Source organism: Protopterus annectens, chromosome 4.part0 (assembly GCF_019279795.1).
Source record: "Protopterus annectens isolate FY-2018-M chromosome 4.part0, PAN1.0, whole genome shotgun sequence".
NCBI lineage: Eukaryota > Metazoa > Chordata > Ceratodontiformes > Protopteridae > Protopterus > Protopterus annectens.
Window position 1 is genome coordinate 1,107,739,137 of NC_056733.1, and position 23,061 is coordinate 1,107,762,197.

At 39.9% G+C, this 23,061-nt stretch overlaps 1 protein-coding gene across 1 annotated transcript in view; it reads right to left on the minus strand.

Moving 5' to 3' along the window:
* LOC122799790 (F-BAR and double SH3 domains protein 2-like) overlaps positions 1 to 23,061 on the minus strand; it is a 1,119,909-nt gene that overhangs the window by 153,044 nt on the left and 943,804 nt on the right. Inside the window, exon 10 of the mRNA XM_044069087.1 lies at positions 17,959 to 18,090. Coding sequence (XP_043925022.1) covers positions 17,959 to 18,090 — 132 coding nt within the window. The remainder of the gene's footprint in view (positions 1 to 17,958; positions 18,091 to 23,061) is intronic.

The following is a 23,061-nucleotide window of genomic DNA, read 5'->3' on the forward strand; positions in this document are numbered from 1 at the left end:
TTCTGCCACAATTATTTTGCACTGGTGACTCATTCCTGCAATTTTACTGTTAGTAACAGTGGTTAGAGCTGGGGCTTTGAATATGCTATTCTCCCAACACATTCTCAGAGTTCTACTTGTTAACACATTGCAGTATGACTTCACTTCTTTAACAGACCTGTTGCATCATCCAAGCATAGTACTCCAACCACTCGCTTCAGAGAGGATGAACACTGTAAATTTCACTACTATTTTTGATTTTAACTTGCTGTTATGTTTCTAATTTTTCTTTCGAAGACCACTTTACTTGAAGCTGCCATCAAAGGAGGCTGACACAGTGCGTGTTGCAGCCAACATTCAATGTGTGCCAGCAGCAATTTAAAGGACTATGTTTGAACATTCTATTAACTATTAGGGCAAATGGAAACCATTTCCTGTGTTAGACGAAGGGTCACCTGAATTTTGATCCACTGGTTTTGTGCAGAAGGATACTTCTTGGAATCTACCTGGTGTTACACATGATGGAATCCGAATACTGTAGAGACACTACTTTTACACCTGGCACTGCGTTTCCTAGAACTGTGCGTGCCCAGGTATATACTGCTACTACATTTACAGTTCACATTTGCTGCTTGAAGTTGCAGTCAATCATTTTTTAGGAGACATTATAAATAACTATTGAATGCTTGCTTACTTCACATATTTTTGTTGAAATTATTGGGAAGTTACATAATAACTGCTCTTTGTTATGCTAAATTCTGATTTTGTTTCATTTAAATCGTTTGTTCCATTGTGCATTTGCTTCAAATAATCTTTCATAGCTACAGTATATTTGAAGGGACTATCTCAGCTGATTGAAGCACATTACATTACATTTACAATTGTTACACATAAATACAAATAAGACAGATGTCATTGAACCAACAAAATCTTTTAAAAATGGGCAAAAAAAGTGAACAGTGTTTTCAGAGAGGGGAAGTCCCCTTTCACCCCACTTACTGCTACCTATATATACCAACTCTAAGATTACACAACAGTAGAGAAAAGAACTTTCCTTATCCCACTGACTGCAGTGTAAGTGAATGGAGCACAAATAAAACACACTAGGATGGACTTACTTGAATCCTAAGCAGCATTCAAGCAAATAATCTTTGATCAAATGTTGCAAACTGAATTTTGATTACAACAGGTTTAATGTAACGGTTGTAACCATTGTCTTGTCTACACTTCACAATTATTTATGCTCAAGTACTTAGGAAATAAGCATCCAAATAAACTGGAAGTTGCAGATGGATAGACCTTGTACTTCTCAGTATTAAGCCTTTGAATGGGATCCCCTCCTCCAAACGAAGTCACTTCATTTGTCAAAACCTTTGTTCTGCACCTTGGCCAACGTCTTCCCTATCCTGATCATGTGTCATATGAAGTCAAGAAAGTGAATCATAGGCTCAGTACCCTCAGTTAAATGGTTTACAACAAACTGTCCTGCAAGCAAGGTCAGAGCTGGTACCCTTCTCCCCATGTGCCTCCAATTAGGCAGCAAGCTAAACAAACTGATCCCATATGTCCTGCAAAAGAGCACCACTGTAGTGCCAACTGAATGCTGGCAAATGACTACAAAATGAAGTCTATCCAGAAACCCACAAAGGGATCTCATTAGCCTTAACTCATTCTACGAACTTGAATTGGACTTATGTGCTTGTGGACAGCCAGTTTAAACTCTTCTAGATTCCACTAAGCTTCAACAGACTTAACTTTTATCTGTGCATTCCTTAGACTGAAAACCTTTGCATAATGCTACAATTCTCGAATTTTAAAGCTTGTCTAAAAAACACACGTGTTGGCTGCTTTGTTCTGGACTTACAAGTATTTCTCTAGTGAATTGTCTTAATAAAATCCTGGTGGCTAATCATCACCATACTAGCCAAAGTACTCCAGTACATTAAGTGGACTGCTCTGCAACAAATACAGATTCTGATATTACATAAAAACTGAACAAGGCAACTAATCTGACCATTTCACAACCTATCTATAAGTTACAGGTCTTGCTTAACCAGCGGTTCCTTTTCCATACTTCAAAGAACTGACTTATGTCAATTGTTTGGCGAATGTTTGTCAATTATTTGGTAAATGTTTACCCAATCCCCTTCTGCCTTTCATATTTCAATTGACTATATGGCACTGGGCCTATGAAATCAACTGCCTTTTCTGTTACAGCCCTAGGAGACTTGAGGTCTAATTCCAAAGGCCCTAATCTACAGGTGAGTAATTTTAAATTGTAATAAAGAGGTCATACATGGGCATGTTTGATTTAACAATCAAATTCTTCTACCTACTTTTAGCCATATGTTTATTACATCTTTAATCTTACATTTAATTGTTTCTGGTTTTAATTTTTATGTATGGTGCTTGGTTTTCAACAGCTTTAACAACATTAAAGACATCTGCTCCTTACAGTCTTGAATTATATTACAGTTTTTGGTTGTACTCATTTAAGAATTTTATGCCAGTCATCCATTACAATACCTGTGAAAATACTTCAGTTTAGCTGGGGTTTTTTTTGTTTTTTTTTGCTGTCCACACTGAATCTGCAGTCTTTACATTCATGTTTTCTTGCAATTCTTTTTTAAATACCCTTCTGGGTATTACAGATTCCCTTTTGGTACATGAATGCATCTATCAGATCATCTTTCTGACTTTTTTCCCCTTAATCGCTTGTAATTTCTTCTCTTTTGATCTTAGAGAAACAATGCACAATGTGTAGAGTCTTCTCCTGAGATGCTTCTACCTTACCTGTACCTTGTGAAAACATGATCTCCAAACTGCACCAATATATACTGGTTTGTGTGTGTGTGTGTGTGTGGGGGGGGGGGGTCTCTCCAACAGTATAAACAGAGGGATAATTTCAAATTTCCTGTTGGTGATAAACCTTCCTAGGCACCCTGCTATCCCAGTGGCCATCCTGGTTGCTTCAACACACAAAGGCTTGCTTATTTTAGATAGGTTTATTTGACCAACCCCACCCCCCACATGTTTCATTTCTTTTTATTTGTATGGCTTCCTCTCCACTTGGTTAACTAAGTTCAGCTGAATCACACTATAATGAGTTACGCTTCACTGACTTTTTAATATCATGAAGTGGAATATGAGAATGCTAAAAAAGAAAAATATATTTCCACCAGCACCCCTCAACCCCCTTTCTTCTATATATCAAAAAGCTTAGACAAGACAAGTTAATGTGGTTTGAGCAAATCTCAATGAATAAAACCTGATGAAAGCCAATAAACTACACTCATTTTTCTAGGTTATTGATTTCCATACTTATTGTTTTACATTTTAAAAGAATTCAAAATATACTTCAAATGATTATTCCAGTCTTCCATAGTCTCCTTCTGTCATTTCTATTTCTTGTCCATCAGTTCTCTTGTATATATAGGTTCATAAGTGTTTACTAGGCTAACGACCACATGGACCACTTTAAGCCTAGTCAAGTATCCCAAACCTATGAAAACTTTTGGTACTCTTGATAAGTGTAAGCAGAGGCTTGGGAGATGAAACATTTACAGGTTGCCTGTGTCTATTAGAGACATAGGTGCCAAGCCAGGGATGAATTTCTTGTTCCCCACTCGATTGTCCAAGTTGCACTTGAAATGGGTTAGGGAGGGATTCTGCTTCACATGGATAAGTAACCTTTACCAGAAAATAGGTAGTCTCTGGCATAACTAAATGTCTTCCCAGTAGGTCCTATTTATATCACAGGTAAGGTTTAAGTCTTCAGAATAGGTAATTCTGGTGCTGTGCATATATGAAGGAGGTCCATCAGGGTGGGCTCTGACAATTACTTTTATGCCAGGCAAAGATCTCCACTTAACAGCTTGTAGGAGACAGGATACAGGGACAGGGTTTTGAAGTGGTCTGCACATGACATATTACTTACACCATTAATTCTTTTAGTGAGGAATCTCTGTGAACGTTCCAACTATTGCAGGTACTTGGTTGGGTACATACCAAAAGGGGCATTGTACTCAATGACAGGTCTGATGAATGCTGAATACAACGGAACAAGAATAGCTCCCAGAATGCTACAGTCCTCAGCACTGAAATAAACAATTCAGGAGCTTAATAAAATCCACAAAAGCCAAGACTGAGGCTAAAACAGCTACCAAAGTGAAAGCAATCACAAGGTCCTTTTCAGTTATGTTTGTAAGCTCAAAAGCACAGAGCAGCAATGCCATGACCTGACTGTGAATCATGTTACCTACAATGAGGATGAAGATAGAGAAACTACTGGCCAATAAATTCAGATCAAACTTTAACCCTCTCTCCCACCACCATTTGTCCCTGAAGATGCACCTGAAGCTGGCTCACCGCCAACTACAGCACAAGAACAAGTCCTAAAAGAGCTCTTAAATGCTAAAAATACTCTATTGCTGCATCATTTGGTCCTGACAATATACCTCAATTCATCTTAAATAGCATGAAGCATGACTTAGCCCCCTCCCAACACTGTTCAACCTCGGCTCCATACAGATTTTGAACCAAGAAAATGGAGAACAGCTACCATCATTCTCCTGCATAAGGGACGGCCTTCCAAAGACCAGGCAATTACAGACTTAAGTCTAGCCAGTCTCATATGCAAATCCACAAAAATACTTATTATGGAACTTATCAATAATGATATAAGGAACCTCCAAACACTCTACCCATATCAGTTTGGACTCATCAGGGCCAGGTTATGCTTACTCAACCTGGTGTACAGTTTTGAAAAGGTTACCAAAGCAATTGTTGAAGGTAAAATAATACACACTGCATACCTCGACCTAGCCAAGGCTTTTAACACAATGCCCTATTCAGGCATAGCAGAAAGGCTAAATAAACTGGTAATAAACTCCTATGTCACCCAATGGACTGCCAAATGGCTTACACATAAGCTGGAGGAAATCTAAAGTGGAATTTACCTCCACAAAGAGACAAGTCACCAGCTTAGTCCCTCAGGGATCTGTGATGGGACCTCTCCTGTTTGGCAACTACCTCTGAAGTAAAAGCCAATACCAAAAGGTTGTGGCTGACTAAGTTTGCAGATGACTGAAAGCTAGGTGTAGTCACTGAATGCTAAAAGACTTGTCCACCCCACAGGAAGGTTTGTCACAAACAAACAACTAGTGGCAAAATCATGGACTGAAACTAAATGCCAAAAAATGCATAAACACCTCCTTTTGGAATTCGTATACCCCAAGAAACTACCACACTGAATATATACCCCTAAGAGTTGACCCAACTGTTTGGTATTTGGGAACTTATGTGGACTGTGACCTAACTTATGACAATGGACACATGGTGGTTGAAAAAAAGTTCTTCTATACTGCACAGCTTATACACACAAAGGGATTGTGTTTAGATCCAAATATGTGGCCATTCCTCTTTACTCATTCCTCATTAGCCCAGTCATTAAATATAATGCCCACTTTGGTATACATCTGTCCAGACATATGCAAAATCTGGAAATCCCAGAGTCACATTACTAAAAGATGGCAAGACCTAAGCAATATGTCCTGCCTGGACAGACTGAAAGCGCTGACTGTATCCTACAGACTGCTAAGAGGTGACTTGTATTTGGCATACAAGCACACAAGGCATCCTCTGATCCAACACTTATAGATAAATTGTACATCTGCAAGTCAAATAGCATTAGAAGTACTTGGTCTAGGTATCTAGACCACTTCTGTAACATCAATGGAACAGTTTTGGAGGGAGAGATTTACCTTGCAGAAAATACCATTGCTCTGGAACAGACTCCCCATACAGGGAAAACAAAGCTCATCCTTGTACATTTTCAAGCACAACTTAGATCTATGGATGGGAAACAGAAAATGTACCCCAGGACTGCCCTTCTACACTACTAAAGGACAGATGCATCTCCTAAATGCCTTACCCTATGCATGGGTCCCCTCTCTAGTTTTCTGTTGTATTTAGTTATTCTCACTAGGGGTAATACATAATATATTCCATGGGATGGGTAAGGCCAATCTTACACTGAATGGGATAGATTAATTCAAGCACCAAAAGGGAAACTTGCTAGACTTAAAAAGGCCTTTGAGGACAGCTAGCTTAGTGCTTATATATGATGCCTAACCAAACATGATCAAGCTCAAAAGCTGACTACAACCTCATAAGGGAGGGTATCTGCAGCTTCACACCATCGCCCCCCTCAGAGGATGCAGACAACTAAGCTGAACAGTATGCCAATGCAGTGTACAAGCAAATGTACAATTTCATGGACTCAGCCATACCCAACAGAACTAAACCTTGCTTCTCAAGGAAATACAAGCCTGTTTGGTGGACATCCTCTATCAACAGGCTTTACAGCAAAAGGAAGAAACTGTTGTCCTGTTATCCAAGGGTAATAAGGAACATATTCCAAATTGGAAAAACTCCCTCCTTAGCCTCAACAAGCAAATTAGATCACTATTAAAAGCCTCCAAAGCCTTCTTCAGTTACGTCAGAAACCTCCATAGCAAAGCTCAGGTTTGTTCCGAATTAGTACTTCACAATGTCATTTACACCAATCTTGTTTGACTTGGCCATCCTGCTAGCAGACAGATTCACTGTAAACTTCACCCCCCTGTCCCCCCCAAGGTCCTTTTGACATCCCCGATACTTGCCCTGCACCTCACATCTCCATAGATGAAGCGCTAAAGGCCCTACCCAAGGCAAAGAACACAGCTTCCATGGGACCTGATAATATTCCAGGCTGTAATCTGCAACATCTCCAGCAAGAACTGGCTTTGCCATTGAGCACCTTATTCAAACACAACCTAAGTATAGGCTTCATTCCAGCAGAGTGGAGAACTGCCATTGTCATATCCTTGCACAAAGGTGGTGCCACTACTGACCCTAGAAACTATCGCCCCATTAGCTTGACAAGTCTGATCTGTAAAGCCATGGAGCGTGTTATTATGGATCTCATAAAGGAGGACACAGGCAATCTCCAAGCACTTCACCCCACATCCTGCCTGTTGAACCTGAATGACTTCTTTGAGTCTGTCACTAAGGCCCTGCATGAGGGAAAGTCAGTGCATACAACTTACCTTGACTTGGCCAAGGGCTACGACACAATCCCCCACTCAGGCATCATTGAAAAGCTAACACAATTTGGCATAAATCCCTATCTCATCAGGTGGGTGGCCAACTGGCTCACTGACAGGACCCTCAAAGTCAAAATAGGCACCTCCAATAACAGACCTGTCACTAGTGGAGTTCCCCAAGTGTCTGTCCTGGGACCCCTACTGTTTGGCATCTACTTCTCAGAGGTCCAGGCAAAGACAAAAGGCCTGTGGCTGACCAAGTTTGCAGACAACTGTAAGTTGGGTGCTGTCATTGACTCCCCAAATGATGTTATCATACTGCAAGAGGGTCTCAGAGCAACATAATGACTGGTGCCAAAGTCATGGCCTCAAGCTCAACGCAAAAAATGTATCATCATACCATTCAGCAAAAACACAGCCTCTACTGATTACCACATCAATGGCAAACCCCTAGGGACACAAACTGTGGTGACAGACCTGGGCATTCAGGTAAATAACCTCACATTCAACCATGATGTACCAGCAGTGGTCACAAAAGCCTTTTACTTGGTTCATCTCATAAGTAAAGGTATTACATCTAGAAAAAAAGAGGCTATTACCACTCTATACTTCTCCATCATTAAACCAATAATTGAGTATAATGCCTCATTTGGTATGTATCTCTCCAAACATTTGCACCAACTGGACAAGCCACTGAAATACCTCACAAAGAGAATCCATGGCCTCCAACACCTGTCCTATGTGGATAGGCTCAAATCACTATCATTCTATTTGGTATCGTACAGATTGCTCAGGGGTGATCTGTGTCTCACCTACAAGGCAATCTCAGTCCCTGCCATAATAGTGATGCTCCATATCCATAAGTCTAACTTATCATGCATTACCTGCTCAAAAGGCCTGAATCTAATATGTGACATCAGACAGGTTTGTCTCAAAGGGGCTGCCCCGTCTCTGGAATAGACTTCCCATACATGCCAAACAGAGCACCTCGCTGACCCTCTTCAAGCACAACCTGATGAGTGGATGGGAAACCACAAATCTGTCCCAGGGGTTATACCTGTGTCCCTCAATGACAGGGGTGACAGGTGCTGACTGAGGTTTCTTTTTGGGGATAAACTCTTGGCTAGGCTTGTAAGGGCCCCAGAGACATTAGCCTAATAACCTCCTATGTTCCTATAAATCTGGTTTGGTATGTGAGACTTGGCAAAACAAGATGCACATTCCTATCCATACACAGAATGAAAGTTTCTGAAAACTCAATCAACTAATAGGGACCCATATGTGTATATCTGCCAGGGGATTGGCTCCACCATGACAAGTTCTCTTCATGACCTATAGGATAACAGGTCAACAAGGGCATCGGGGGGCACCACCCAGGACATAGATTTGTGCTGAAAGCTTCAAGAAATAAGGACTCTTCAGGGTTGGGGACTTGATCCCTGTGCTCTCTGATCAATTTCAATAAGTCACCAAAGGGTGCATCTTCTTGGGGGGGGGGGGATTTTGGAGACCCCTTTCCATCATTGAGGTCGGTATCCTTAGTGAGTGACTCTTCAGAGAAGTCCATATGCTTTCCCTTCCATCTGCTCTTCCAGTGAATCTCCCAGGAAGAGGAAGCAATGGGTGACAATATATCATGGGAAGACTCATGGAATAATTGAGGTGGGCTGTCTGAGTTGATGCAAGCCCAAGGAACCAGAACAGAGAAAGGTCTGGGATGTGTCTGACTTAGTAAATGAAGTCCCAAGTCTTTGACTGAGAATCCTCTCTACAACATTGAATTCTGACACCAAGGCAGGACAACTAACACAGTCCCCTTCAGATATGCACAACTGAAAGAGTAACCAGTGCCTAGTACCGACCTGGCTGGGTCCGATGTCAAGATCTGAGCTGAACTATCTAAAGTTGAATCACCTAAGGGAAGGGGTGGCTGCAAAAACCTGAGTGTGAATCCCAGCCGTGGAGCATCAGCTCCAAGACATGCTTAGCTCCAACAGGGCTGTAGCTGAGAATATCATGGAGGGAGGTAATGGCTGAGACACTGACATGGGGGGATGTCAAGGGAGACCCACAGACCCCTGGTCCTGAAAGATGGGTCGAGGCAGGAACAAACAAGGATGGGGCTGAAGGAAAAGGACCCTCTGGTCTTAGAGTTAAGGTGCAGAGGATGATCTAAAGGTCCATCTGGACCTACAAGAAGGTCGGCACCAACTGCTCCAAATCCGAACCCTTAAGACTTCTGACTAATCTGGCATACCTTGAACAAGCCACATTTGATAGCTTTGTGGGCTTAAATGAAGATGGATTTTGGTCCTTGGATCCAAAAAACATGAGGCTCAGGTCTAGGGTGGTGACTGCTCTGGCAAGAACTGTGCAGGTGCAGTCAACAAGAATGAAGAGTAAAGTCTTATTGAGAAGGAAAAAACAGAACTTGCTGAGAATTGGAAAATTGGACAACCATGATTCTGGAGCTTAAGTAATGGGCAGCTGGTTCAGAACAGATGCTGAAGGCATGTTTGGTGCTGGAGCAGAAGACCAGAAGATGATCTGATACTCTTCCAAGCAAGGAGAGGAACATCTGCATTGCTTGTGAAGACTGGTAGAGATCGGTGAAGGCTGCCAGCCTAGTCAAATAGAATTTGGTACAGAATTCTATCATTTGTAAATACTGTGAAATGTTGAAATGCAGGCTTGCTTCTTAAATGAAAGAATATGTTGTGAAACGTTGACCTTAAAACAATGTGGCAACATTGCCCTCTGCTGTAAAGAAAGCTAAGCCAAGCATTTCTTGCTGGTCCTTTGAATACTCAGATACAAGTACTCTAAAGAGCTTAAATTATCTCTACACAAACCAGCCACAGTTAAAAGGTTTTAAAATATTTAATAATAAATAATTAAAACCACAAGACAATACTTTCTACTATACAGTGCTAGTGAAAAGTTCAGAGATCACAGAGAAATACTTAAAATAATTCAGTGGTACAGTTCTGACATCTAACACAGTCTAATCTTTCTAATTTCTAGTTATTCCTAAAAGAGAACACACTTCGAAAATAACTTACTTACATAGAGCAAGGCAGAGTGATGCGAGTTAGATGGTGAAAACAAAAAAATGCTTAATGCCTTCTGGTTCTCTGTTTAAATTGAAACTGCAGTTCTGATAAAACATTACATCATTTCACACTTTCCTGGTGTTCCCAAGGCTGACAGAAACTGCATTACATTCTTTTACACTTAGAGCAATAAAGGACATTCCACATGTAAAGTCTGGCCATTAACTTTAGCCTTAAAACAATAGGCAGGAAAGCCTTCGTCTAGCCCAGTCCAGACCCATATATGCATGTATATGTATGTATATATATATATATATATATATATATATATATATATATATATATATATGTACACACACACACACACAGGTACATACAAGAACTAGTCCTATAAATACACCTATCTACATAGGTGAAATAGGTGAACTAGATATAACACACTTTTTTTTTTGTGGAATCAAAGAGATAAGAAAAAAAAGACTGGTGGATACAATAATTAAAAAAAACTCCAAATTTAACCAGAAACCCTAATACTTGGCAAAAAGGTTTGTAAACCATTACTTACTGCACTGAAGCCTGAGACCACATCCAGATGCTAATGGTGGCAAGAGAGTGAAGAGCAGTATGTGTAAAGGGGTAGAGCTTCAGGATTGAAGAAACTAAGATGTAAGCCTCAGATCGGAATAGGACCAGGTGTCCCACAGGATGGAAAAGACAACACTGGAAACATATTTTTCTTTGAAAGGTAGGTAAGCTCCTCTGCACTCCCCCTTCACCACCTGATAATGATATATTACCAACTATGAGCTCATAGTACAATGGGGGAAGGGCAAATTCTGTGATCCCCACTTTACCACAATCCCGCACAGAGTAAACTCATTTCTGATAAACTGTAGAGGCTTTCTTTCTGACAATTTGACTTTTTGATCAGTTGTAAGTTGCTCATATTTACATAAATAAATCAAAAGGTAAAATGGTCACACAGAAAAATCATTCAGTAAAAACTGCAAAAACATTCAAGCTAAATTTTTCACTGTTTGATACCTAAAACCTCCTGTAACAGAGGGGTTTTTGTGTGTGTGTGTGTGTGTGTGTGTCTATTATATCTATGCACAAGGGCACAGCAATTACTAGTCCTGCTGTGGGTGTGGGCATACCATGACCGAAGCTCGTTAAGGGCTGGCAAGGTTATAAAAGTCACAATGAACCCTGTATCTGGGTGAATACATGGTTATGTAAATAGAGAGTGCATGCACATAGGACAGCCAAGGACAGTCTTGTACACACATACACACACACACACACACACACACACACACACAGATGTGGAAATCACAGCATGTCTTGTCATGAGTTCATGAAAGAGGCAATGGTTTGAAAACCTCACCACTCCAGATAATGACATATTACTTCAGGTTCTGCACGCACAACATATGCATCTTATACAAAGTTAAGCAGATAAGGCATTCCATGACCAAAGTGTGGCAGGGAGCATTGGAGGATATCAGTGCTATCATCATTAGCAACTCCTCTGCCCATTTTTATACAAAAAGCTGGGATGTTGCGTCAAATGTTGCCACCTGTCTCGATTCAGTGTCACTCTCCTACATTCTTTAACAGTCATGCTCGACTGTTGCAGGTCTTCCCTCACAAAATCTATTACCTGTTGTCTACACATCCTCATTTCATCTTGCCTTCTTTCTGCCTCTCCCAAATCTTCTTCATGAAATCGTCTTTTACTTTTCTGCATACTGACCTGAACCACTGTAATCTGTTCTTTTTGAGATTGTCCTGCAAATGGAAGCTACTTTGGTTTCTGACATGATGTTGTCATTCCTTCATCTGTCTCACAGTGTGTATCCTATCACCCATCTCAGGCCCTTCAGCTCCATCATCTTTAGCTTCCTCAACTGTTCTGCATTCACTGCCCAGGATTTTGTACCATACATTACTACCAGTCACTGTTTGTACATCTCAGTTTTCAGCTTCTTCGGCATTATTCTGTCACACACTACCATGATACTCTGTACCTGGCTGCATCACCTCTGATTCCAGCTCATTCAGACTTCCCTTCTCTTCATCCATTTCATCAATGCGGTGGGTAGCCATAATAGAAGCTAAGCATAGGTAATCAAGGGTAACCAATATGTTATTGCATGCAAGGTAGGCAAAGTACACTTCATAAATGACTGAAAATACAGACTCAAGCTTTAAACAAAGTATGGAACTATAAGTGTTAAAGTGTAATCTAAAGTACTGTCTTCAGAAATAATCTGTCGCTTTTCCACAGGATATACTCATAATGCCAATATGCAGCGCAGTTAAAGGTCACCATGGAGAAGAGACCATTACATTCCAGCAAATCCTTTATTAATGAACTCCATTCCAGCAAATCCTTCATTAATGAACTCCTGAACAGGATTTACAAAACACATTTCAGTACTGGTAAAGCAATGCACAGATAGATAGATAGATATATGGGCAACTTATTTTCTGCACATTTGTTTCACTGTGTGCAGAACTTGCAGCACAAATTGCCAGTGGTTAATTTGGTCAAATTATGCTATAGTCCAGTAACGGCTTACCGACTCTGGCATAATTCCTGGTTACTCCCCTTTGTTCATGGTTGTGCAATCATAAAGTTATATTACGTTATGGGGGGCTGGGGTAAAGCCCCCCCCCCCCTTAGGGGGTGTGGGAAGAGAAAGCCCAATGTAAAAATAGCATCGAAAATATGTGTGAAGGGTATGTATATTTCTGTCCGTTGGTGACTTTTTGATTTTATTAGCAATACTTGTACAGGTACAGTTTTGTGATCACAAATGTAAAATGCTTACAGATGAAAAGGTTGAAGTTCAGTCTTTATGTCACTAATATGCTTCTACATGCTGATGTAGTATATCTTGTCCAATTCCATCTGCAGTCTATAGCAATATAATCACATATTTATTATCACTCTCTCTCTATGTATGTAAGTATGTATGTGTGTGTGTGTATATATATATATATATATATATATATATATATATATATATATATATATATATATACGCATATGGGATATATTTATAGAATAATGTCTCACCACTATTCAAAAACAAGCCCACTGATTGGACAGCCCAACTAGCATGTCTGTTGTAAACACAGCATATACCAATAGAAAAAAGTCTGGCTGCTGAAGTACCCTTGAGCAGCCAGAATCTTCTATGAGGATATGCTGATGAGCACACCAAATTATAAGAAAAATCAAGTACGTTCTGCAAAACTAAAACATACCTGATTTTCTTCAGATTTTTCACACTATCCTTCTTAATGTCTGTTTTTTAACAGTAAAAAAAAAATACACAGCAATGAGGATGGTTTTCTCCACTGGTTCTAATGTACTGATGTACCAAGTGTGGGACTAAGTCCCATATGTACATGCAGTACATCAGAATAGTGAGGATTACACAACAGAAGTCTCTTTGTACAACTGCATTATTTAAGGCAGCTAAGTAATTTCTTTGCTAAATAATGTTACTGTATAAAAGCAATAACCCACCCCTGTCTCTATATATATCAGGATTTGCCCACAGTTGGCTTTGCTTAATCACTCAGGCTTTGCCCTTGTGATCAAACCATACCAATTGTGGGTAAATCCTGACATTCCACACACACTCATGGATTACTGCTTATGTCTAGCATTTACATCCATGAGACATTAATGAAAATATCATAGTTTGGACAAGCTGAATTTTTGCATGCAGACACATGTCTGCACTCTAGAGCTATTATACCATTCTGCCAAGAGCAACTCATTGTCTTATTTTCTGACTGCTTGTCAAACCATTATTGATCCAAGCAGCATTTTGTGTGTGTGCAGATATCTTAATTACCTATGATTCGTCAATGTTTGTTTTCACTGACTGGTGAAAAAAACAGGCACGGCTGATAAAAAATCAGCTGTACTGGCTTTTGAGAAAGATAGTTTTCAACGGGGTTTAGCAAGTTTGCCCTTTCCCCTCTGTACTGCAATCTCTTGAGCTGGTATATATAATTAGCAGGGGGTCTTGAAACCCACAAAAAAGGATTTTTTTATTTTTTGTTTTGTATTTGACAATTTGTCTTTTAAACTATTAGGTGTTCAAAGGCATGGCACTCGATTTTGTGATATATCAATAGAATGCCACAAATCTATATATATATATATATATATATATATATATATAAGTTCATAGGTAGGTACTAGGCTATTGGCTCAAGGGCCTACGCAAGCCTAGCCAACAAGGTTCCCTGGCTTGCGCTACCCAAGAAAGTTATTTTCCTGTGCCACTGTCGAGCAGAGACACAGAAGTGATCCCCTGGGTGTATTTCCTATTTCCCATCCACTCATCAAGATTTTTCTTGAAGAGTGCTAATGAAGAACTTTGCTTGACATAGATGGGTAGCCTGCTCCAGAGTATGGGAAGTCTCTGTGATAGGAATCTATCCCTCCAGCATGTCCTGTTTATTGTGGTGACAAGGTTTAGGTCCCTAGAGCATGTAGCTCGAAGGGATTGGGATTTCTTTAGGTGTAGCATGTCCAAAAGCTCTGGGTTTGACATATCTTTATATGTTAGGCAGAGATCACCTCTGAGTAGGCAATATGCTACGGAGTAAAGCTGGAGTTTTTTGAGGCGCTCAGTGTAGGGCATTTGTTTGAGTCCAGTAATCCTCTTTGTGAGGTACTTCTGTGGCCTTTCCAGCTGCTGCAGATGTCTTGTGAGGTACATTCCAAAAGGGGCATTGTACTCTATAGTGGGTCTAATGAGTGTCGAGTAGAGGGGAACGATGACCTCTTTTTTCCTGGATGAGAACCCTTTTATGATGAGGTGTGTCATGTAGAAGGACTTCCTGACTACTGTGGCGATGTGACTATAAAAGGAGAGACTACTGTCCACCTGGGTCCCAAGGTCTCTTATCACGCATTCGGTGTTAAGTAGATTGCTGCCTATGTGGTAGTTCATGGGTACAGAGTTTTTACCAAAGGGGATGACACTGCACTTTTTGGCATTGAGCTTGAGGCCATGGCTCTGACATCAGGCATCTGTCTCAGAGAGGCCCTTCTGTAGGATGTTCACATCATTTGGGGACTTGACTATGGCTCCTAGTTTGCAGTCATCTGCAGACTTCATTAGCCAGAGGCCTTCTATGTTAGCCTGTACTTCAGAGAAGTAGATACCAAACAGAAGCGGTCCCAGGACGGAACCCTGTGGTACTCCACTTGTCACTGGTTTGAGGTCATATATACAGGTATATATACAGAAACACACACACACACACACATATATATATATATATATATATATATATATATATGATGTGTGTGTGTGTGTGTGTAATACACACATACATACATACATAAGTATATCTATCAGGATGCAGCATACGAAGCGGAGTTGCTTTTTTTTTTTTTCAAATTTGGACCAAGTTTCTAAATGAATGCCAGGATGGTTAAATGGTGGGGTTGTAACTCAGTGAGACAGCAAACAAGTGGATCATAGGAAATATGTTCTTTCTCCACAGTTGTGCCATCTTAAAGACAGTATTTATAGTTGCAGGGCTGTGAAGGGTATGGGGGAGAGTTCCGATCCTCTGCGATTTCAGAAGCTACAGCGCTGGTACAGCTAGGTAGGGTGTTTTTAGTATTGTTGATAGCTGTATCGCATGAAGTGTTTGATTGCTATCTATATATGTATGTATTTGCTTGTGAGTATGTGTGTATGGCTGCAGTCCCTAACATTGAAAGCTCATATCAGTGAATGTTTTTCTCAGGCTGTAAATAACAGCAGATGCTCATATGAGCAAATGCTGTCTACAATGGAGTTTTTGCTGCCAGCATTTTGTATGGGATTGTGGTGCAGCGGAGTCAGGGTATTTACCCTCACGCCTGCTACTGTGTGATCTCAGAGTTGGCATAAATAATTAGCAAGGGATGTTGGGGGTGCAGGGGGGGATTACCACTACAAAAAGTTTTATTTTTTGTTGGTTTTTGAACATTTTACATTTGATCTAAAATTATCATTCTTTGGATGGTTGGTATATTAGACAAACCAGATAGTCAACAGTTCCATAGTGGCCTAAAACACAAGTATTTATTTCTTGTGATGCATATATTAATGCTCTAACCATTCTGTCAGCACCTACAGTGTTATATTTGTAGCTGAACTAGTTATATATTACAAATGTATTCAAGGAGACAAATAACCAAATTCACACTAGGTGCATAACAGTATTGGTGAATAACATATCTGTGTTTTAGATTTTTACTGACATCCAAAGTACACAGTGCAAAAACTATTTGCCTATATAAACACAACTGAAAAATGTTTTCTGTTTTATGCATTTTTAGTGGTGTTCAGGGCAAGCATTTTACTGTTCATTGGTGAATGGTTCATCAACTTTCTTGTGTGTCAAAAAAGTTGCCATGGAATAGAGGTATAAAACCCAACAATAGTCCCACATCCTGGCTTCGATTAGCATCTTGAGCACCTGAGGCCCTGGCAGAGAGGGACAGGGTGCTCATCACAGTGGGGAAGGCTGCTTGTCTAAGGTTCTCCCTGAGTAGAGGGACAGTCCACAGAGTGGAGTACCCCTCATATGCAAGTAGGTGAAATTGGGGCAATGAAAAAAATTCCCTGAATAAAATAGTGATGGAAGGACCCCCTCCCCCAGATACCCTTATGGCTTGTGCTGGCCCCAGTTCAGAAACTGAGACAGTCCAGTGTGTGTGTGTGGGAGCAGATGAGGAACATGATGATGGATGAAGGGCACTGGGGTATACAGTCTAACAATGATGCTAGGAACCAAAAAAAAAGTTGCGCATCAGTTCTGCACCCGAGTGCTTACTTTATGCTTATCCCAGTAATCAGATGTATACTTGCTGTGTAAACAGGAAAATATTTGACATATGCGGTCCTATTGTTCTCAGGGCAGGATCATTCCTTTATGGTACAATAATTTTCTGAGTTATTGTTTCTTAATATAAAAGTGCAGCCATACATTTCTGATAGTAAACACATTACACTTATACATTTTAAACACCAAACATGATCAATGTGGTTTACTTCCAGAGCTGGTGCACTCAGAATTTACATTTCAGTTGTTTCTTTAATTACTGGCATGACATTGTGAATTTTCAAGACCTATCTCAATGTATGCATGCAGCCTGCTATAACCATTTTTCTGAATTTAGGCTTTGTTTTTAAACCAGGCTCTTACTCTTTGAATTATACATTTTGTGGTTTAATTTTAAATAATACATTTTTTAGAAATAAAAGCCTAGTTTGCTTAACACATGCATGTAAGAGTATGTTTGAATCTCTAAAGCAAGGTAGCTTTGTGTTTCTGAAATGTAGACATACTGCTCCAGCTTTGAGTATCACACGTTTAAGCCTTAACTAAGGGTGTTTTTCTGTTCACTAGTATTTCACAAATCCTAGTATCTGTATTGTTACAATGTTAATACCTCCAAGGGAAGTGTAAGCATAAACATATGCAAGCAAGCCATAACCTGTGGTTCTATGTTTGCCCTAGAAGTGTTAAGCACATTAATTTGTTATTAAAGTATTTATGTATATGGCAGAGACCATCTGACTTTTGTTTTGAAATCTGCTGGTAATCACAAGTCACAATTATCACCAAATCAGTGGCAGACAGTACAGTGTTTGTTTCTCCTTAGTGCCTCCCCCTATCAGATATCACTATTATAATCCACAAGTTAAGTAGTTGTATCACTAAAAGGACTGTGGTTAATTATCAGTTAAGTACACACAACTGCACGTCTGGCACAAGCATAACTTAATTGTGAATGATTTCCTGACCTGGTAACTGTAAAGGACCCTGCAGGTCAGTGGGTACGAACGACTGGAACTGACAGGACTGGATCTGCCCTCCTCAAAAGTATCATCAACATCATCAAAATCGTCAAATTCAGTTAAGTCAAATTCATCAATCTAGGAAGAAAAGAACAGAGAGAGAGAGAGGCATGTTAAACACTGGTTCCCGGTTAATATTTTTAGTGCTATGTACAGATATATATATATATATATATATATATATATATATATATATATATATATGTATGGGCTCAATATCTAAACACAATTACAATCCTCACATTGGTTCATAAACTTCATACATTACACATCAGTGATCTACGTAGTAGTGGTAATATATAATAATCCACTTAGAAATAATCTTTTGTATTAAAGTATGCACAACATATTGTAACCTAGGTACTGTTTCAAATAAATAAAAATGCTCAGACAACTTTATTTATTTTTTTACTTTCTGTATGACACAACAGCATACACCTCTGAAGTATCACAGCCTAATTGTGGGAACTGTACAGTAGTTACACACATCTGCAGATTCAGTGTATGCACTAAACCCAAACACCTCTGTTTCTTATATCTTCCCATATTTCTCCAGCCACAGATACAGAACCCTACAACAGCAGCCATACTGCAGACTTCATCTGCAGCTTAAATAGTGCACTAAACTGCACCATAGAAGAAAGCTGATCAATGTTTAACAAGGCTTAAATCTGCCTAATTTTCATAATTTAAAGGAGAATCCCACCCATAGACTAAAAAAATGTTTATTTCATCATGACGATGTTTCCTACATTTTACCACTCAAACTCTATATACTTTTTTAATATTTTTAAATGTAATTCCAGAGTCTGTCCACATGGGGTCCGGCATATTGATTTTTTTTTTAGTCTACCACAAGGTATCCCACAATGTAGTGTTTGGCTTAAAATATTACATCATAGCCTCTAAGCTCCTTTCAATGCATTGACTTGGGTCTATATTATATTTTCGAAAGTTTCAAACATTGAACACCATATGGTCTACACCATATGAGCGATGTTTGAAATTTTGAAAATATAATAAAAACAAAAATAAAAACCTATACTTACCTAAACGCTGCGCTCCCCCCACACCCCGCTCCTTAAATATTCCTACTCTGAGATCGCACTGCATTGAAGTAAAGGGAAAATATTCCCTACGGCAATTTCTCTGTTATGCGCGCAACGTTTCGACCAATCAGGTTCACTCAATACGCGTTCGCCGTTTACAATTTTCGATCACGAGATAGGAACCCCATTGACTTTGCATGTGTTTTCATATATACCCTGCTTCCTTTAAGTTAGTCAGGTTTCATTACCATTTCTTATTTTTCAATGACTACTTAAAAAACAAACAAGAGGTAATTGAGCAGAACAATATTCTCAGTGCCTGTTACTTATTTTTCTTTCTAAATTTGCCAATTTTCATTCTTTTTTTATGCCTGAGTTGTAATCCTTAAACTCATCTCCCCTCCCCCTAAACATTTTCCTTCCATATCTGTCAAAATGGCAAAGGTAATTTGAGCTGTTTGCTGCTGTGATTGACAGCTCACAGTAGGAGACAAAGTTCATGTACTGCTGCCTTGTACTATCTACCTTCTTACAGTGGGACACTTATTTTTGCTGCACCATAGCCTCTTTCTGTCCTCAAATGTTAATCCGTACTACCTATTAATTGGTAATACATTCTTTGGCAAACTTTCCAACTTCATTATTCAGGAATTCCTGAGACAGCAAAATTCTTAAATAGTTGTGCCACAAAAGCCATGAAAAATAAAGCATTTGGTTTTTATGTAGCACTGTGATGCACTTAAAATAAGACTTTTTGTATCAATGTGCATTTTATAAACAACAGTAAAGCAAGTGTAAACTATCACATTATTGATTAGCTGAGACATTTTGAGGGACGGGTCAAAAGAAAGATTAAAAACTCCTGAGCATTCTGCAAAATCAAGAACATTTGAGATGTATGGTCTTGGGCCATTTACCTCTTATTGTACTGTTGTCTGTATTTGCTTCCTATAATTTGTCTTTTTCAGCTGGAGGGTTTTCCCAAGTTATTTTTCACATTGTAACTCAGTATGCAAACCCCCATTCACAGTTTTGTTTTGGATTCCAGTCACTTCAGTTTTTCATTCCTCTTTATAAATCTATCCGGCATATTATTATTTACTGTATTTATATAAATATGTTTATTCCCTTCCCTTTTCAATTTCAGCATACCACCACTGCTGTTTCTTAAAGCTCCCATGTCACTTATAACAATGAAAGTAAAGTTGTTTATTATAAAGACATCTAGGCTCATATCCCTGAATCAGACAACAGATGAAAGAACATGCACTGAATAGGCAAATACTTCCTTGCTTGGATAGAATGCATGACTTATGCACCTTGAGTGTCTATTGTATGGTGACAGATCCTACCTGTACTAAATGACAGTGTTAAATACTGAATTCACAAAAGCCCACTCCTGGAATGTCTGGTTTAACCAAGGTTACTATTAAACATTTCTTGAATTTTAAGCAGCAACTCTGGCACCAGCGATTACTTTCTATCAGGCCTTGTTGAAGAGTATCTGTGCCTTTGAGGGATTCTGTGAATGTGTCATGTTTGCAATCGCCTTGGATCTTGGTCATCTTGAGGCCAGTGACATTAGACTATACTTCAGAGAAGATGATGCCAAAAAGGAGGTGCCCTGGCACCAAGCTGACTTTGCTACTGACTGACATTTTTGCAGACTTCTTGGGACTTACCTGTAAGCCAGCTGATTGTCCAGTGAGTGATGTAGGAGTTAAAATCTAATCTTGTGAGCTTGTTTACAATGCTTGAGGGGGGTATGATGTAGAATGACTTTGTAGGTCAAAGTAGGCCATATGCACGATTCTGCCCTCCTTCACTGCTCTGATGACTTTTTTAAAGTCCACCAGGTTGAACAAGTATGACCAGCCCTTGACTAAATTAAGCTGGGTTAGGTCCAGTGTTATTATTTATCATATCACTGATAATTCTTTCTATGGCTTTACATACAAGACTAGTCAGACTTGCAAGTCAGTAATTACCTTGGTCAGTAGGTGAGCTGTCCTTGTGCACAGGGATAACAGCTGCATTCCTACATAAAGTCTCTTTGGAGGCTACAGTTAAATAATCATGCTAGGGGGCCCTTCAAGTCGTGTTTCTTTTTATTCAGCAGGAATTTGGGGATATTATATACTGCGGTGGTGGTGCTGTAGTAGTGTTGTCGCCTCACAGTAAGACGTTATCCCGTTTGATTCTCAGTTAGAGCGTCTTCTGTAGGAGAGATGCATGAATGGGCATACCTTCATTGAAGGTTGTGCGTCACAGCCAGCAACTTGGCACGTAAAAATTTACTGCCAATCATTAGCGGACCGGAGCTCCACTGTGGCAACCCCTAACCGGGAAAAGCCGAAAGACACAACAACAACATTAGGACCCATCGTTCTAGTGTTTTTGGCCTTTTGAAGATAATTTAGTGAACCTATTCCTTAGTGATAGTTATACCTGGGTTTACTTCTTGAGAGGTGTCATGGGGAGAAAGCAGGATAAAGCAGATCGGCCAGTAAATTTGCTATTTCCTCTGGCTCAGTACAGGTATCTTAATTTACAATTAGTTTAGCATACTGTTGTGTACTGCCTTTGAGGTTGTTGACAAAGCTTAAGAATGCCTTGTGGTCATAGGAGTTTACTAGGCTAATGACCCTAGGGTCCTTACAAGCCTAGCCAAGTTTTACCCTTACTTCTACAATCAGCACCTATCACCCCTGTCCATGAGGGACATAGGTGGAACCCCTTTATGGTTACCCATCCAATCGTCCAGATTATGTCTGAAGAGGGTCAATGAACCCAGCAGGTTCTATAAATGTCATATACCAGGATAAGGCCATTAGAGTGAGTAACCTGTGTACCATTTGACTTATGGATATGCAGCACTGCCGATAAAGCAGGGTCAAAGATTGCCTTATATGCAAGGCGGATATCACCTCTGAGTAGTCTGTATGAAACAGAATACAGTGACAGTGATTTCAGATGATCCTCATAGGACAGATGCTGAAGACCACAATTTTTTCTTGTGAGGAACCTTTGCAGTCTCTCCAATTGCTACAGGTGTTTGGAAAGCTACATATCAAAAGGGGCATTGTACTCAATTGTTGGCCTGATGAGGGAAGAGTACAGGAAGGTTATAACTTCTTTTATTTCGTGGAGGCAATGCTCTTACTTATGAGATGAGCAATACAGAATGCCCTTCTTACCACTGTGGAGACATGGTGATCAAAGGTAAGGGTGCTGTCAACCTGTGTGCCCAGGTCTCTCACCACTGAATACATACTTAGGATGTTGTTATTGATGTGGTAGTTAGCAGGAACATCACTCTTACTGAAAGGGATGATAATACATTTTTATGCATTGCGTTTAAGGCCATGACTTTGGCACCAGTCATTTGTTTCTGTAAGACCTTCTTCTAGGATATTGACATCATTTGGAGATTCTTTGACCACTCCCAGTTTGCAGTCATCAGCAAACTTTGTCAGCCACAGACCTTTAGTTTTAGCTTGCACTTTAAAGAAATAGACTCAACATTAGAGGCCCCAGGACTGATTCCCGTGGAACACTACTGGTTAGAGGTCTGCCGCTGGAGGTGGATTCCCCTGTTTTGACTATATGGGTTCTGTCAGTGAGCCAGTTAGCGACCCATCTAATGATATACCGGTTGATATCTAGCTGGGTGAGTTTGTCAATTATGCCTGAGTGGGATATCGTGTTAAAAGCCTTGGCTAGGTCTAGGTAGGTTGTATGCACAGATTTCCTCTCATCACGGGCCTTGGTGACTGTCTCGAAGCCCACCAGGTTTAACAGGCATGATCTCCCTTTGACAAATTTAAACTGAGTAGGGTCAAGTGTTTGGAGGTTACCAATATCTTTGTTGATAAGGTCCATGATGATTCTCTCCATTGCTTTGCAGATAAGACTAGTCAGGCTAATAGGTCTATAGTTCCTGGGGTCAGTGGAAGCATCAACTTTGGAAAGGGGATAACTGTGGCCTTTCTCCATTCAG